Source organism: Argopecten irradians, chromosome 13 (assembly GCF_041381155.1).
Source record: "Argopecten irradians isolate NY chromosome 13, Ai_NY, whole genome shotgun sequence".
Lineage (NCBI taxonomy): Eukaryota > Metazoa > Mollusca > Bivalvia > Pectinida > Pectinidae > Argopecten > Argopecten irradians.
The window spans coordinates 24,913,958-24,933,159 of record NC_091146.1 but is presented as its reverse complement, the minus strand read 5'-3'; the positions used below and the strand labels follow the sequence as shown (position 1 = coordinate 24,933,159).

At 35.3% G+C, this 19,202-nt stretch overlaps 1 protein-coding gene across 1 annotated transcript; it reads left to right on the top strand.

The window, feature by feature from the left end:
* Positions 1–15,593: 15,593 nt before the first annotated feature.
* LOC138305741 (zinc finger protein 227-like) lies at positions 15,594–17,111 on the top strand. Its single transcript, XM_069246020.1, has one exon. It carries the CDS (start codon positions 15,594–15,596, stop codon positions 17,109–17,111), a length of 1,518 nt encoding a protein of 505 aa, XP_069102121.1.
* The last annotated feature ends 2,091 nt before the right edge of the window (positions 17,112–19,202 follow it).

Here is a 19,202-nt window from a genome sequence, read left to right as displayed (position 1 = left end):
AACACTAAACCCTTTACCACAAATATCACATCTATATGGTTTTTCTCCTGTATGTTTCCTTTGGTGTCTCTGTAGGTACTGAGTCTGAGCAAAATATTCACCACAAATATCACATTTATAAGGTTTCTCTCCTGTATATGTTCTGTGATGTTTATTTAAGTTGCCTATTTCAACAAACCCCCTACCACACACATCACATTTGTAAGGCTTCTCTCCTGTATGTATCCTGAGGTGCTTGTTAAGGTTACCTGTTTGAATAAATCCTTTACCACAGACATCACATTTGTACGGCTTCCCATCTTTATGTGTCCTGAGATGTATCTTTCGATCGATTGCCTTACTAAACTCCTTACCACAGATATGACATCTGTAAGGTTTATCTCCGGTGTGTGCCGTTTCGCGCTCATCCTTTTTATCGTTCTCTTGCATTATCATAACAAATCACTATTCACAAATTGTACCGCTCTGGTCATGAATTAAATCTGTTTCGGATGCCAATATTTTCGGGGTCCTTCGGAATTCCTATCGTTTCAATGTAAGTGATACGCTGGCTTCATTTGTCATTTCTGTAAAAACAAATTTAGATATTTAGATATTGCTTCTGCCATTTTCTATTTAATAGCAAGGGGTAACAACCAGGATATGCCGCAGCCTCCCAAAACATGTATCCACATACAACATGTATCCACATACAACATGTACGCGGTGCGTCTTATACATGACATACAGGGGATATTATATAAAAGTTAACCATATTAAATATATATCATGAAAATACAATTGTACGTGGTAAACTAAAGCCTGTGCCTGTCAAGATCGTATACAGGCCCGGTCATGCGTGCGCTAATATAGATAGCATATACATTGTACAAGGATACTATCAACATGTATAGCGTACATAAATTTCTCATAACGTACTGTATATACTGGTCTGTGCGTATAGAGCAAAGCGGATTTTTTAAATTATGAACATGCAAAAAATTGTGTTACGCTAGTCAAAGGTTTTATTAAAGCGTAGCTTAACGTATAGTTACGTAGAAAAAGGTACCTTTGCATAGCTTATAGCGTATTGATTGATGTTTCGTAAATATAACGTTCTCGTATCACTTCCTGTATTAAATGTAAGCTACATGTACACTGTACATTTGCACTATGCTACATTATTCTACGATAAGGTACGTTGAGGTACATGTATACGTTATTTGGCAAGGTTATTATACTTATGACACCAAAATATAGGTTGTGATATGCTATGTTATACGCTGCTTTTAAGATACAAATCTACATTGTACATGTATATACAGTACCAAAACGTCCAGATGTATTTCGACCCTATATCCTTTTTTTAAAACAAAACTATTTTTGCTCTATCAAAATCATGCACAGATGATTTATAATTTAAAACTAATTTTGACTACTAATTTTGACTACACATCATCATTTTGATATGCCCTTCTTTCACAACGGATATGACGTCGTTGTGATGTATTTCGATTAAAAGGACGAAATCCAGAGATGCAGAATACTTTTCCAGTTACAAATTTATGAAATATATATAACTTCCTAGAAGTCGGTAGGCGATTCCAGGAGTATCCGAAAACCGACCCGTGCCGTCCGAGCTCTAGACCCTCACTAACTGTCGTTTTAGCACACCAAATTATATGGTATACGGTGAATTGGTCAGGTTCCCTTTAGAAATTGAAATAAAAAACAAAAATGATTATGTTCTGGCATAAACTCGTAACGGGGGAAACGAAATTATATACTACAATGTATAAATTATTGTATAAGTTGCATCAGGACTTAGTATTCAGTTCTAGGTGGTTATTATATATTAGAGATATATTGAATAATACTGGGTTTAATGATATTTGGTCACTTCAACTATCTTGTACAGTTAATAGAAATTATCTTAAAACAATTATTAAACAAAGACTACAAGATCAATTTATTAAAAAATGGTATCATGAAATTGACAGTTCCTCGCGAGGACAAATGTATTCTTTTTTTAAGTCTCAATTCAATTTTGAACCATACCTTTTGAAACTGAATCATAACCAACGTAAATATCTGTGTAAATTTAGAACTTCTAATTTAAAATTCCCTATAGAGACAGGCAGATGGAACAACATCCCTCGCGAGGAAAGGTTGTGTCCTCTCTGTACAAATTGTGTTGAAGATGAGTACCATTATCTATATGTATGTAATCATGAATCTGTTGTAGCATTACGAGAAATTTATATGCAAAGATACTACTTTACTAATCATAATTATCATAAAATGAAAGGAATGTTTACTATATGCAATACAGCTCTATTAAGTAAAGTAAGTAGTTTTATTCAGAGAGTAATTAAGCTTCTTTAAACTATTTAAGGAAACATAGAATTGTTAGTTTCAATGTATTTAAATTTGCCTTTTGATGACTGTGTCCATCTATTATTTCCTTCTTTATTTTCATTTTTATAATTATTATTTTTGTTCCTTTTGACCTCTTGTTGCATATGTACATATGTCATGAGTGAATAAAAAATCTTGAAATCTTGAAATCTAACTAACAACACATATACCATTTGTATGATTATATAACAATAACAAAACACGAAAGATTAACAGATGACATTTTGAACTCAAGTGTCAGTGGTACGTCCTGCAGGTAAAATAATTGTCCATTGTCCTGGGGATAAGCGTCACACCTGGTTGGACTGGTCTCTTTAATACTACTCAGTTAACACCACACTTTAAATAGATATAATTTCTACTCAGAATTAAGTCAACAACATTAAATAAAAGAATTACGAATAACAATATCAAAAGTAAATGAATTGATCATCGAATTTCAGTACAATATTATTACACAATATCAAAATGATTTAGCAAAATTTGGTGATCAAAAGTCTCGAATAATATAATAAATCGAATGTACACAAATGTTCAAATAAGCACTTTTCCTTATGAAACTTCTATAGATGAACTAAATAAGCCTTCGGCGATCGCAAATAATTATAGCGATGACCGAAGGGATCATTCAGACAATACACATGGATATTGTCCCTTTAGTTTATCTGTGTATTCTATATGTGTTCATTGTTTATGTTTTTGTGTACGTCCGTTACCGTCCTTAACAGGTTATTTTCTTTGTTCTTCTTGTGTCTTGACGAAGGGACAGATCGCCTCGAAAATTCGACAATCTTTTGTCCACACTGTTAGAATTACAAATGTACTTCTTTGCCCTATATGATCGAAGGCTAATTATATATAATACACCGTCAGTATCGACGGACTAAAGTACTGACGGACAATATAAAACCTTTCACTTCGTCATATCTTAATCTATCTGATAGCGTACATGTTCAGATGGTCAGGAGCGGAACCAACAAACCATTGTTTTATGCTGTACATTATAGACCTTATATATTTACAATGTGTGTTCAAACTGCAATGTTTGAAAAGTTGTGGATATGGCAAAATGTATAAGTATACAATTGTATTATAAATACGCAATATATTATGATCAAGAATTATCATTATATTCATAAATTCTGTTATCGTAAGGTACATTGCACTCACCTAAAACGTACAGCCAAACTGTGCTTGCAAAGTCGGATTTTGGTACAGTGTACTTTGTACGTACATGTAGCTTCGAAACCCAATTGGCTTTTAAGAAGTTGTTGGACAGATTACAGTACAATGCATTATCAAACATTCAATTGTACCCGACTGGTATGGTGACCATAGCGATATAGCCTGATATAAAATCGTCTGGTCATAATTAATCTGTTAGTAAACAAGTGACCCAAGTGACCCGGAGGGTTTGACACCTGTATTAAATAAACATTTGCTGGCGACATATATACCTGTACATGTACAGGTACCTGTTGATTACGTCACATTACTCACTGAATGACTGAGACGATGATATCTGGATCGCTATAAGTTTAACAATTAAAAGCATCACGGGCCATACTATAATATTTACAATCGCCACTGTTCAAATATGTTTATTTCCCAACTTAATTCCTAACTTTGAATGCAGAACGTGACCCAATTCGGTGCGTATGAATACCTGAAACATAGGCAATTGGTCTTCGACTCGGGGACTACACGTGTGCCTCGCCAGACAAGACTATAGGAGATCTGTTACCTCCGGAAAAGGCCATACTAGAATAATATATATGTATACAGTTTAGCTGTCTGTGATTAACATGTATTTTCAATTTAGTATACTGAGTCTGTCTAATAAGATACTCGATATCGCGCATGAGGGACACCCTGGTGTAGTTTGTATGAAACGATTTCTCCTTGTGGTGTGGTGGCCTGGAACAAAGATGTAGAAAGATTTTGTAAAACATGTTATGCATGTTAGGTAGTTAGTATGCCTCAAGCACCTGAATCAATGAAACCAACAGAACTCTCCACTGGCCCATGGCAACACGTATCAGCAGACATCATGGAAAGGATCATCCGGGGCTTGAAACAAATATTCATGATACCTGGATTACCAGTCTCTATAACTACAGACAACGGACCACAATTTATCAGTGAATTGTTTGCTAATTACCTGGCAGAACAGGGGATGGAGCACAGGAGAGTTACGCCCCTTTGGCCTCAAGCTAGTAGGGAGGTAGAGAGGCAAACTCATCTCTACTAAAAGGAGCAAGGACAGCCTAGATAGAGAAAAAAGATTGGAGAGAGGAGATAGACAAATATTTGATGTGTTACATAACAACACCTCATTCTGTTACTGGTGTGAGTCCGGCTGAAAAGTTATTCAAACGCAAATTGAGGACGCGTTTACCAGGAATTGATGAGTATATGAGAGGATATCGATGTTCGCGATCACGACAGTGAACAAAAAGGGGGGAAAAAAGTAAAATATGGGCGGACAGAACGTGAAATGTCAAATTTAGAAGTGATGTTAACACTGGAGACACTGTTCTCCTAAAGCAGGAGAGACAAAATAAACTAAATCTAACATTTGAGGAGGAACCATATTAAGTTGTTAACAGGTCAGGTAACATGGTACTTGTCGGGAACAATTATGATGTACGATACCGTAGAAACAAAAGTGAAAAGGTACCATGAGCGTGAGAGGGATTTCAGTGAGACTCAAAAGCAGCCCAATATTCACGCTGAATATAACGCGACAGAGATGCGCGCTGCAGCTAAGATCGAGAATCGCGCAACACTACTTCAAGACTGTGTAACACCTCGCGAAGATCGTGCAACACCTCGCGAAGATCGTGCAGCACCCAATGAGCGCCCAGTGAGGTCTACAAGACTTCCGTCGAGGTTCAAAGACTTTTAAGTGATTATTACATGAACTTGGTTAAAAGTCATTAATCTTACTCTATATGTTTACAGGTATATTAATATAGTGTTACTAAAAGCAGTGTTATATATTCAGTTTGTTTTCAAAATCTGTTTAAAATAAGTTTTGAAATTTTAAGTGTTCAAGGTTAATGGTTCATAACCAAAATGAGAATTGTGAAGAGTAAAGTTATAAGTAATAATAAGTAATAATAAGTAATAAAGCAAGCGGACACCAACAATGGCTTTGTTACATGTGTTTAATCATGACTGATTAGATTAGAATCAGAAACCATCCCAAATGGGAATACAGCATCAAGGTCCTTTACAAAAATTGTGAATTATATGACCCTGAGGTCTCACGTTTCCCCCTGGGGAAGGGGTCAAGTTTACTATACATGTATATAGGGAAAACACATATTTGAGCATTTTTTGCTCAATTTTCATAGAAAATGAGTCAAACTTGGTTTTTATTATTAGCTTGAGATAGCATTTTAATATCATATCCACATTGGTCCTGGCCGACCACCTGGGGGCGAAGAGCGGGTGGGGCGAAATGGGTGAAATAGGCTAAAACGTCAAAAACCTTTTTCTAAAATTCTGGAAATGGTCGAATCAAATACTATGCTTCAAACTTGTTTGGAATTATTAGCCTGAGATAGCATTTTAATATCATATACATACTGGTCCTGGCTTACCCCCTTGGGGCAAAGGGGCGGGGCCAAAAGGTGCAAACTTGAAAAAATCTTCTTTTGAAATTCTGGAAATGGTAGAATCAAATACTCTTTATAGATGGAAATGTTTTAAAGTGCTTTATGAAAATTGTGAATTATATGACCCTGAGGTCTCACGTTTCTCCCTGGGGAAGGAGTCAAGTTTACTTTAGTTTATATATGAAAAATACATCTATGAACATTATTTGTTCAATTTTCATAGGAAATGAGTCAAACTTGATTAGAATTATTAGCCTAAGGTATAATATTTTAAAATCCATATCAGTACTAGCTGACCCCTTTGGGAACCAGATTAAAAAGGTCAAAAAGTCAAATTTGTAAAATTACTGACCGACCCCACGGGCCAGTATATTAGTGTTTATTTGTCTTTGTTTCAATCTAAACGAACTCAGGTGACCTTTAATGTCCATGGGTTTTTTGTTCTATATAGCTACAAGCTGTTGCGATACAATGTGTTTTTGGGTGATTGACGGTCGTTAAACGGATTTATTATCTTTTTAAAGAAATATATCTATGAAGCAGTTTTTTTATTGAAAAAACGCACAGTGCAATGATTAAATACATTTTGCCTAAAGACTTGGACTGAGATTATTTTAAAATCAAAATCAGGGTTTCATTTACATTGTGTAAAATAGCCAAGTAGGATACGAGCTGTTCAATAAACCTAAGAAAGAAAATACCAGACCAAGTGGCAACCTGAAAAGGAAAAAAAAGGAAAGAGCAATAGTCAACCGAAGTTAGAAGAAAACGGTTCTCTATAACGTAATATACCAACAACAGTGGGATGCTTATCTTTGGATGGGACGACAAAATACGTCGAAATGCAAACAAGTTTTGCCGATGGCCCAGGGTAAGAATTAAATTTATAAACATTATATTGTTTCTCCCACATTCAAGTTTAATTGAATTGATGATTCGAATTCATTTCAGCGACGTGGTTCGACACAGCTAATGTCTACCTATGTTTATCCATATTCGTTTTCTATAGGTTGTTTGCTATGTGTATATCTGGCTGGTTTAGTCTGTGCACATACCCTAGCCGAAGTCACGCACGTGAAGCAGATGCAATATATTAGGCCTACCACTGATAAGTTAGATGAAATTATTTCTAGACAGGAATATGCACCTGATAATGTAAAAACACTAGTGTAAGAGCGATTTGAGTAGTTTTAGACAAGACTAGCAAGGGTTTAATGTACTCTTATACTGACTTGTCTCTTTAAGTTTTTAGACTTTATTTAAACCTCATGAATAACTGTTGACTGTCGTAAATTGTCGTGTTGTTACTTGGTGACAGAAATATGTACCAAAACCTGTGGACTTACTAAATTGGGACGTACAAATTTTTGCATATTGTGTCAAAAATTACAAACAATACAAAAGTCTAAGTCTCAACAGTAATACCTCAGGTTAGGCCTGATTCATACACACTTTTTATCAATTTTGGCACAGACGTGAAAAGGTTAGAGGTCACCTGACCGATCACTTGGGTTTCCTCAAGCACTCCAGTTTCTTCCAAAATAAAGATTCCTCGCGCGATTACATCAGGGCCATCGAGAGTGATTTGCATTATTTGTATAACTTTCGTATTCGATGTAAAAGAAATAAATTTTATCTATCTAGAAAGGTGTTTTTTTCACGCTGTCATGCTTAAATTCAGAAAGGGAGGATTTTACGCTAGTGGATATGTAATATGAAAGTTATAAAATTCTCTTAACGAGTTTGATAAATTTCGTATTGCATAGCATAGTCATGAGCGTAAGATTCTCTTTATCACATAACTTTTATCAGAATTTACTTAACAGAGCGTGGAAATATTGTCACTATTTCATTGAATTATATGTTTCATCAGGACTTATCACGTGAGAAGAACATGAATATTTTTGTTAAATTTTGCTTCTTGGTTATGTTACAGATTAGCCCGACTGAACCTGTAACTTAAATACAAGTAGTGTTCAGCACTGACTTTAAAAACAGACTACTTTTGTGTTTATGTAACTTGGACATCAAATACACTCACACCTTATTCACTGAGAAACTTTATAGAAAAAGATATTTTATTTATTTTGATTTCCATATATCCAAATGTAGACATATATCTGTACAAGGCCACATATCCGTAACTACGTTATTTTTTTCGTGATTTAGAAGATTATGAAAAAATCCTTTAGTAATTCATGCAGATTCTGGACTAAATCGACAGTCAAGATATTTCTGTGAGGATATCTAATTTTTACTTCATATACAATACTAACAATATCGGGAGTCAGAATGTTTACTTGAGAATTTTTTTGTTGATTGTTACGTATAGTGTGGCTTAACTCACATTTTCGGCATGAGACAAAAAACATTCACTTGTCTGCTGTTTAAGGACGACCATTCAGTGAGTTCCTAATTCTGTTACATAAAGTTTCATAAATTCATGCAGTAAGAAGTTACACGTTGGTGACAATTAAAAACAAACATTAAATCAAGATATTTATATTTTTTATAACCGCTTTTAAATAGAATTGACCTACTTCAAACCCAAACAAAGCCACTATTATACTGACATCAAATTACAGGTATTGCTCTAATATTGAGTCCATGACTAAAGATAATAATAATTATTTGCACATATTGAAACAACCCATAGAACACAATATGTCGTATAACATATGTAGACATTTTGAGGTTGTCGGGACATTACGTCGCTGAACTGTAATCGAATCATCAATTCAATTAACTGAATGTGGGAGAAACAATATAACGGTTTATTGAACCATTTAATTCTTATTCTGGGCCATGGGCAAATACTTTTTCACAAATGATAGGATTTAAGATCCATGCAGTCGCCTGATGTTTTAAATCATAATTATAGAGTTCCGTTTTCTTTAACGAAATGCTCTTTACTTTTACAATACGTAATTGTATGCCACTTGAGTCTGGGGGATTTTCTTTTTATGCTTAATCCAACTTTCCGATTTGACCAATTATTTTTCTGCGTACCTCTAATGAAGAAATAAAGAACGACGAGAAAATCTGTACCGTTAATCGGTGACGTCATAAAAAGACTGCTTCATCGACCTTTGTATTGATAATAAATTCATTTGGTCAAACTTAGTACCCGAGGCAAACAAATGGTATCGTAGCCGTTTCATTAAAGGTCACCTGAGTTCGTTTAGATTGAAACAAAGACAAATAAACACTAATATACTGGCCCGTGGGGTCGGTCAGTAATTTTACAAATTTGACTTTTTGACCTTTTTAATCTGGTTCCCAAAGGGGTCAGCTAGTACTGATATGGATTTTAAAATATTATACCTTAGGCTAATAATTCTAATCAAGTTTGACTCATTTCCTATGAAAATTGAACAAATAATGTTCATAGATGTATTTTTCATATATAAACTAAAGTAAACTTGACTCCTTCCCCAGGGAGAAACGTGAGACCTCAGGGTCATATAAATTCACAATTTTCATAAAGCACTTTAAAACATTTCCATCTATAAAGAGTATTTGATTCTACCATTTCCAGAATTTCAAAAGAAGATTTTTTCAAGTTTGCACCTTTTGGCCCCGCCCCTTTGCCCCAAGGGGGTAAGCCAGGACCAGTATGTATATGATATTAAAATGCTATCTCAGGCTAATAATTCCAAAACAAGTTTGAAGCATAGTATTTGATTCGACCATTTCCAGAATTTTAGAAAAAGGTTTTTGACGTTTTAGCCTATTTCACCCATTTCGCCCCACCCGCTCTTCGCCCCCAGGTGGTCGGCCAGGACCAATGTGGATATGATATTAAAATGCTATCTCAAGCTAATAATAAAAACCAAGTTTGACTCATTTTCTATGAAAATTGAGCAAAAAAATGCTCAAATATGTGTTTTCCCCTATATACATGTATAGTAAACTTGACCCCTTCCCCAGGGGGAAACGTGAGACCTCAGGGTCATATAATTCACAATTTTTGTAAAGGACCTTGATGCTGTATTCCCATTTGGGATGGTTTCTGATTCTAATCTAATCAGTCATGATTAAACACATGTAACAAAGCCATTGTTGGTGTCCGCTTGCTTTATTACTTATTATTACTTATTATTACTTATAACTTTACTCTTCACAATTCTCATTTTGGTTATGAACCATTAACCTTGAACACTTAAAATTTTCAAAACTTATTTTAAACAGATTTTGAAAACAAACTGAATATATAACACTGCTTTTAGTAGCACACTATATTAATATACCTGTAAACATATAGAGTAAGATTAATGACTTTTAACCAAGTTCATGTAATAATCACTTAAAAGTCTTTGAACCTCGACGGAAGTCTTGTAGACCTCACTGGGCGCTCATTGGGTGCTGCACGATCTTCGCGAGGTGTTGCACGATCTTCGCGAGGTGTTACACAGTCTTGAAGTAGTGTTGCGCGATTCTCGATCTTAGCTGCAGCGCGCATCTCTGTCGCGTTATATTCAGCGTGAATATTGGGCTGCTTTTTGAGTCTCACTGAAATCCCTCTCACGCTCATGGTACCTTTTCACTTTTGTTTCTACGGTATCGTACATCATAATTGTTCCCGACAAGTACCATGTTACCTGACCTGTTAACAACTTAATATGGTTCCTCCTCAAATGTTAGATTTAGTTTATTTTGTCTCTCTCCTGCTTTAGGAGAACAGTGTCTCCAGTGTTAACATCACTTCTAAATTTGACATTTCACGTTCTGTCCGCCCATATTTTACTTTTTTCCCCCTTTTTGTTCACTTGTCGTGATCGCGAACATCGATATCCTCTCATATACTCATCAATTTCCTGGTAGACACGTCCTCAACAGTTCAGCCGGACTCACACCAGTAACAGAATGAGGTGTTTTTATGTAACAAACATCAAATATTTGTCTATCTCCTCTCTCCAATCTTTTTTCTCTATCTAGACTGTCCTTGCTCTTTTTAGTAGAGATGATTTTGCCTCTCTACTTCAACACTAGCTTGAGGCCAAAGGGGCGTAACTCTTCTGTGCTCAATCCCCTGTTCTGCCAGATAATCAGCAAACAACCCACTGATCAATTGTGGTCCGTTGTCTGTAGTTATAGAGACTGGTAATCCATGTATCATGAATATTTGTTTCAATCTCCGGGATGATCCTTTCCATGAGGGGTCTGCTTGATTTACGTGTTGGCGCATGGGCCAGTAGAGAGTTCTGTTGGTTTCATTGATTCGGGTGCTTGAGGGGCATACCAACTACTTAACATGCCATAACATGTTTTACAATAATCTTTCTACCATCTTTGTTCCAGGCCACCACACACACAAGGAGAAATCGTTTCCTACAAATACACCAGGGTGTCCCTCATGCGCGATATCGAGTATCTTATTAGAACAGACTCAGTATTCTAAATTGAAAATACATGTTAATCACAGACAGCTAAACTTTATACATATATATTATTCTAGTATGGCCTTTTCCAGAGGTAACAGATGCTCCTATAGTCTTGTATGGCGAGGTACACACGTATAGTCCCCGAGTCGAAGACCAATTGCCAATGTTTCAGGTATTCATTCGCACCGAATTGGGTCACGTTCTGCATTCAAGTTAGGAATTAAGTTGGGAAATAAACATATTTGAACAGTGGCGATTGTAAATATTATAGTATGTAACCCGTGATGCTTTTAATTGTCAAACTTATAGCGATCCAGATATCATCGTCTCAGTCATTCAGTGAGTACTGTGACGTAATCAAACAGGTACCTGTACATGTACAGGTATATATGTCGCCAGTAAATGTTTATTTAATACAGGTGTCAAACCCTCCGGGTCACTTGTTTACCTAACAGATTAATTATGACCAGACGATTTGTATATCAGGCGATATCGCTATGGTCACCATGCATGTCGGGTACAATTGTATGTTTGATAATACATTGTACTGTAATCTGTCCAACAACTTCTTAAAAGCTATAATTGGGTTTCGAAGCTACATGTACGTACATAGTACACTGTACCAAAAACCGACTTTGCATGCATAGTTTGGCTGTACGTTTTTAGGTGAGTGCAATGTACCTTACGATAACAGAATCTATAAATATAATGATACTTCTTGGTCATAATATATTGCGTATTTATAATACAATTGTATACTTATACATTTTGCCATATCCACAACTTTTCAAACATTGCAGTTGGAACACACATTGTAAATATATAAGGTCTATAATGTACAGCATAAAACAATGGTTTGTTGGTTCCGCTCCTGACCATCTGAACATGTACGCTATCAGATAGATTAAGATATGACGAAGTGAAAGGTTTTATATTGTCCGTCAGTACTTTAGTCCGTCGATACTGACGGTGTATTATATATAATTAGCCTTCGATCATATAGGGCAAAGAAGTACATTTGTAATTCTAACAGTGTGGACAAAAGATTGTCGAATTTTCGAGGCGATCTGTCCCTTCGTCAAGACACAAGAAGAACAAAGAAAATAACGTGTTAAGGACGGTCACGGACGTATACAAATACATAAACAATATTTAATGAACACATATAAAATATACAGATAAACTAAAGCGACAATATCTATGCGTATTATCTGAATGATCCCTTCGGTCAGTCGCTATAATTATTTGCAATCGCCGAAGGCTTATTTAGTTCATATATAGAAGTTTCATAAGGAAAAGTGCTTATTTGAACATTTGTGTACATTCAATTTATTATATTTATTCGAGACTTTTGATTACCAAATTTTGCTAAATCATTTTTTAATATCGTGTAATAATATTGTACTGAAATTCGATGATCAATTCATTTACTTTTGATATTGTTATTCGTAATTCTTTTATTTGTTGTTGTTGACTTAATTCTGAGTAGAAATTATATCTACATGTATTTAAAGTGTGGTGTTAACTGAGTAGTATTAAGGAGACCAGTCCAACCAGGTGTGACGCTTATCCCCAGGACAATGAACCATTATTTTACCTGCAGGACGCGCGACGTACGACTGACACTTGAGTTCAAAATGTCATCTGTTAATCTTTCGTGTTTTGTTATTGTTATATAATCATACAAATGGTATATGTGTTGTTAGTTAGATTTCAAGATTTCAAGATTTTTTATTCACTCATGACATATGTACATATGCAACAAGAGGTCAAAAGGAACAAAAATAATAATTATAAAAATGAAAATAAAGAAGGAAATAATAGATGGACACAGTCATCAAAAGGCAAATTTAAATACATTGAAACTAACAATTCTATGTTTCCTTAAATAGTTTAAAGAAGCTTAATTACTCTCTCTGAATAAAACTACTTACTTTACTTAATAGAGCTGTATTGCATATAGTAAACATTCCTTTCATTTTATGATAATTATGATTAGTAAAGTAGTATCTTTGCATATAAATTTCTCGTAATGCTACAACAGATTCATGATTACATACATATAGATAATGGTACTCATCTTCAACACAATTTGTACAGAGAGGACACAACCTTTCCTCGCGAGGGATGTTGTTCCATCTGCCTGTCTCTATAGGGAATTTTAAATTAGAAGTTCTAAATTTACACAGATATTTACGTTGGTTATGATTCAGTTTCAAAAGGTATGGTTCAAAATTGAATTGAGACTTAAAAAAAGAATACATTTGTCCTCGCGAGGAACTGTCAATTTCATGATACCATTTTTTAATAAATTGATCTTGTAGTCTTTGTTTAATAATTGTTTTAAGATAATTTCTATTAACTGTACAAGATAGTTGAAGTGACCAAATATCATTAAACCCAGTATTATTCAATATATCTCTAATATATAATAACCACCTAGAACTGAATACTAAGTCCTGATGCAACTTATACAATAATTTATACATTGTAGTAGATAATTTCGTTTCCCCCGTTACGAGTTTATGCCAGAACATAATCATTTTTGTTTTTTATTTCAATTTCTAAAGGGAACCTGACCAATTCACCGTATACCATATAATTTGGTGTGCTAAAACGACAGTTAGTGAGGGTCTAGAGCTCGGACGGCACGGGTCGATTTTCGGATACTCCGGGAATCGCCTACCGACTTCTAGGAAGTTATATATATTTTCATAAATTTGTATCTGGAAAATTATTCTGCATCTTTGGATTTCGTCCTTTTAATCGAAATACATCACAACGACGTCATATCCGTTGTGAAAGAAGGGCATATCAAAATGATGTGTAGTCAAAATTAGTTTTAAATTATAAAATTATTTACATTTGTGCATACGTAGCCTTCGATCATATACACATGTATATAGCGTACATGTATTAAAGATGCTCCACTGCCGACAGAGCATGAGCTATACTCATCCTTTTAACAATATTTGATGTTTAATCGTATATATAAATATCTATACGTGTCTAATTAACACAAAACATCATATGAAAAAAAATGTTTTTGGTGCATGCGCAATCAGTACTTCATACCATATAGGACATAGTGGCACGGATTTTTTTCGGGATGCAATCGATTATTTTTGATATTTTTTTCCTTAAGTTAAATTAGAAGCTCAAACTTTTCATTTGTGGTGATGGTGTAAAGTACGTTATTTTTGTAACTGAAAAAAAAAACTAAATCATCTGTGCATGATTTTGATAGAGCAAAAATAGTATTTGTAAGCGGTGGAGTATCTTTTAAAAAAAGGATGGGTCGAAATACATCTGGACGTTTTGGTACTGTATATACATGTACAATGTAGATTGTATCTTAAAAGCAGCGTATAACATAGCATATCACAACCTATATTTTGGTGTCATAAGTATAATAACCTTGCCAAATAATGTATATATGTACCTCAACGTACCTTTTCGTAGAATAATGTAGCATAGTGCAAATGTACAGTGTACATGTAGCTTACATTTAATACAGGAAGTGATACGAGAACGTTATATTTACGAAACATCAATCAATACGCTATAAGCTATGCAAAGGTACCTTTTTCTACGTAACTATACGTTAAGCTACGCTTTAATAAAACCTTGACTAGCGTAACACAATTTTGTGCATGTTCATAATTTAAAAATCCGCTTTGCTCTATACGCACAGACCAGTATATACAGTACGTTATGAAATTTATGTACGCTACTACATGTTGATAGTATCCTTGTACAATGTATATGCTATCTATATTAGCGCACGCATGACCGGGCCTGTATACGATCTGACAGGCACAGGCTTTAGTTTACCACGTACATTGTATTTTCATGATATATTTAATATGGTTAACTTTTATATAATATCCCCTGTATGTCATGTATAAGACGCACCGCGTACATGTTGTATGTGGATACATGTTGTATGTGGATACATGTTTTGGGAGGCTGCGGTATATCCTGGTTGTTACCCCTTGCTATTAAATAGAAAATGGCCGAGGCAATATCTAAATATTTCAATTTGTTTTTACAGAAATGACAAATGAAGCCAGCGTATCACTTACATTGAAACGATAGGAATTCCGAAGGACCCGAAAATATTGGCATCCGAAACAGATTAATTCATGACCAGAGCGGTACAATTTGTGAATAGTGATTTGTTATGATAATGCAAGAGAACGATAAAAAGGATGAGCGCGAAACGGCACACACCGGAGATAAACCTTACAGATGTCATATCTGTGGTAAGGAGTTTAGTAAGGCAATCGATCGAAAGATACATCTCAGGACACATAAAGATGGGAAGCCGTACAAATGTGATGTCTGTGGTAAAGGATTTATTCAAACAGGTAACCTTAACAAGCACCTCAGGATACATACAGGAGAGAAGCCTTACAAATGTGATGTGTGTGGTAGGGGGTTTGTTGAAATAGGCAACCTAAATAAACATCACAGAACACATACAGGAGAGAAACCTTATAAGTGTGATATTTGTGGTGAAGATTTTGCTCAGACTCAGTACCTACAGAGACACCAGAGGAAACATACAGGAGAAAAACCTTATAAATGTGATATTTGTGGTAAAGGGTTTAGTGTTAAAACGAACCTTAATTTACACATGACGATACATACAGAAGAAAAACCATACAAATGTGATGTCTGTGGTAAGAGGTTTAGTAAGCCCCAATCACTCAAATTTCACCACAGAACACATACAGGTGAGAAACCATACAAATGTGATATATGTGGTAAGGGATGTACCCGCTCTGGAGACCTACGGGTACATGTGAGAACGCATAATGCAATAAAGTCGCATAAATGCGAAATTTGCGGAAAGGAATATAGAGAGAAAAATGCATTAAACAAACACTTCAAGATACATACAGGAGATAAACCTTATAGATGTGATATTTGTGGTAATGGATTTAGTAGTGCTTTTCATTTGAAGACACATGTCAGATTGCATACAGGAGAAAAACCTTACAAATGTAATGTATGTGAAAAAGCGTTCAGGCAACCACAAAATTTAAAAGTCCATCTAAAGACACATACAGGAGAGAAGTCGTATAAATGTGATGTCTGTGGTAAGGGGTTTAGTAATTCAATTGGACGTAAAAGACACCACAGGACACATACTGGAGAGAAACCATACAAATGTGATATCTGTGGTAAGGGGTTTGCTAGGTCATATGACCGAAACTATCACCTCAGAATACATAAAAGAGAAAAATCGTACCAATCTGATATTTGTGACAAACAAATAAGACTTTCATCTAAACAAAAGGAACATTTCGGAACACGCACTGAGACGCCTACTGTCTGTGAAGAAATTCCTTTCCTATCAACTTTTTCAATAGTTCATCAGAAAACAAACTTGAATTATCCATCCGCTATTAGACAACATCTTAAACCATCTGCCGAAGATGAAGGAGACCTTCGGTCCTTACCTGGATTAACTCAAACTGACATTACTAGTCAACGTATTCAACAGCCGCACGAGGCATGTTTACTAGCAATATTTCGTGAAAAGAAGGCCAGAAGTGTGAATCCAGAATCTGGATCTAAAATGCCCACTCTCATCAGTTCAGTTGTAAGTGAGAAAACTGACACTGTTGATGATGGAAATGAACTGACTGCTCCTTTAGTTGACGCTAGAGTTGTAAGAGAGAAAAACTGGCACTGTTGATGGTGGAAATGGACTGACTGCTCCTTTAGTTGACGCTAGAGTTGTAAGTGAAAAAGCTCGTTTTAATCTACCTGACCTTGTATATAAGAGCAAACATAAACCTTTAAGTGATGAACATGTAAATGAAGACATACTTAAGGACCCTTTTACATACCCGGGAATGAGGATTTTTAAGTCTGAGAAAGGTGTTCCAGTGATAAAGTATAGTGTGGAGTATCTCGTACAACATCACAACAAGAACAGATTTATGAATGATGCGCACGAACTGTGGTAATGGTTTTTGATGAAAGTCATCAATTCATGATTATTAAACACACAACATATCAAAGGGTTTGGAATATATATTATATATACCTCTACTTTATTTACTCTATATAAAAGTAACTTGATTAAATTGACTTACTCCCTACTTGTTTCCAAAACCCTCGCTCAGCTGTGTGTTAGTCTTTCAAACTAACACACCCCTGGAAGCTAGCACACACCCGGCTATTTCCGTTTCGAGGTGTGCGGGACTTGTTTCCGATCACGCCATCAGTTGCCAGGCGACGTAACAATTGGGCGGGACTAGTTTCCGATCACGCCATCTCCGCTGACGTAATCAAACGACGTTAGTATCGATCGGAATCTGTTACCGAACACGTCGTCATGTTTATCTTGTAAGTGAGAGGCTTGTAAAGAGTCAGGGGATAATGCCTTTTATATATACGTACAGTTGTTATGTACATTTTTAGACTACCTGTAAGTGGTTAACATCTCGGAATTTCAACAATACATGTGTATAAATTTATTATTATGCCTAGTGGTACAAAATGTTGAAATGTTGAGAAATCATAGCGGAATCAAATTTGACCTACGGTTTGAATAGAAGCAAAACAAAACGGACATTGAATCACAATTATCATCTCGGAATAATTTGAATGTTTGAGCTAAGATTATGTACAGTCGTGTGCCAAAAGTCTTTGTGATTTTTATTTTTCCCTATATATTTTATGTATTTTTTTACAATTTTTCTGAGATTTTTCTTGTAACACAAGTGTTAGATTCAACTATGGAACTAAATGCCGTACCCTAGGCCTGTCCAGACTGAACCCCCTAATAAAGGCAGATAAAGAGGTGTAAGACCCTAACGCTGCTCTTCCATAAGAACATATTTACACTTGCTAGGCTTGTTCATTATATGCAAATACTAGCCGATTTTGTTTACCATAACTGCATGGTAACACTGAACTTTGAACTTGCGTATGAAAATGTTCTATGCAACGTAAAGGGGCTACTTTTTTTAAAAGAAACACATGGCTTTGTTTACATTTTGACACAACATTACGTGTATATTATTGTTTTTCATAGAATTTTGGGAAAATGTAAACAATATATATATGTTTTATATTTACATACGATACAAATATTTTTTTAAATTAACAATTGTTTAATTAAACGGGGATAAAATATCCCGACATGGCGACGTGCAGTGCTTTCATTTTCGTTAAAAATGATGGATGCCAAATGTAAACATTACCTTTGTGTCTGTGTTCGTCCTACGATCGAGTCTTTTGGGTGGACGGGCGTGAGACCCTCTGACAGAGGTCAGTTATAAACATATCCTCTTGTCTTTGTTCTTTGAGAATTTAACCATGTGTATTATAAAACATGCACCGCTAGTAATCCACGTGTTGACAGTTACGCGTCACCACAAATACATTGTATCCATAGATCACAAGTGAAGTTGTTCCATCTATCGATGGCGATGGATCTTGAAAAGCGTAGATTATATAATCACATGGCTCCCAAGGATGTAATATCGTCAAGTCAGACGACAATCTCACATATTGAGCTACTTGAACATTAGTGTTTTGACAACTTCGGCAAACTCCAGTGTGTAAGCGTGCGTGAGCTTCGCCTCGCTGCACAACAACGGTCACCGAGTTCACACATGTGGCCGTGTACAAATACTTTATGTTATTACGCTATATATTACTTTTAGCAAAATTGAAAATATATTTAAAGTTCTGATCTGATTAAATAAAATTATCTCTGAAATTTGCTTTGTTTGTCATGTTTATTTTACACTAAAATATTGAACTTTTTTTGTCG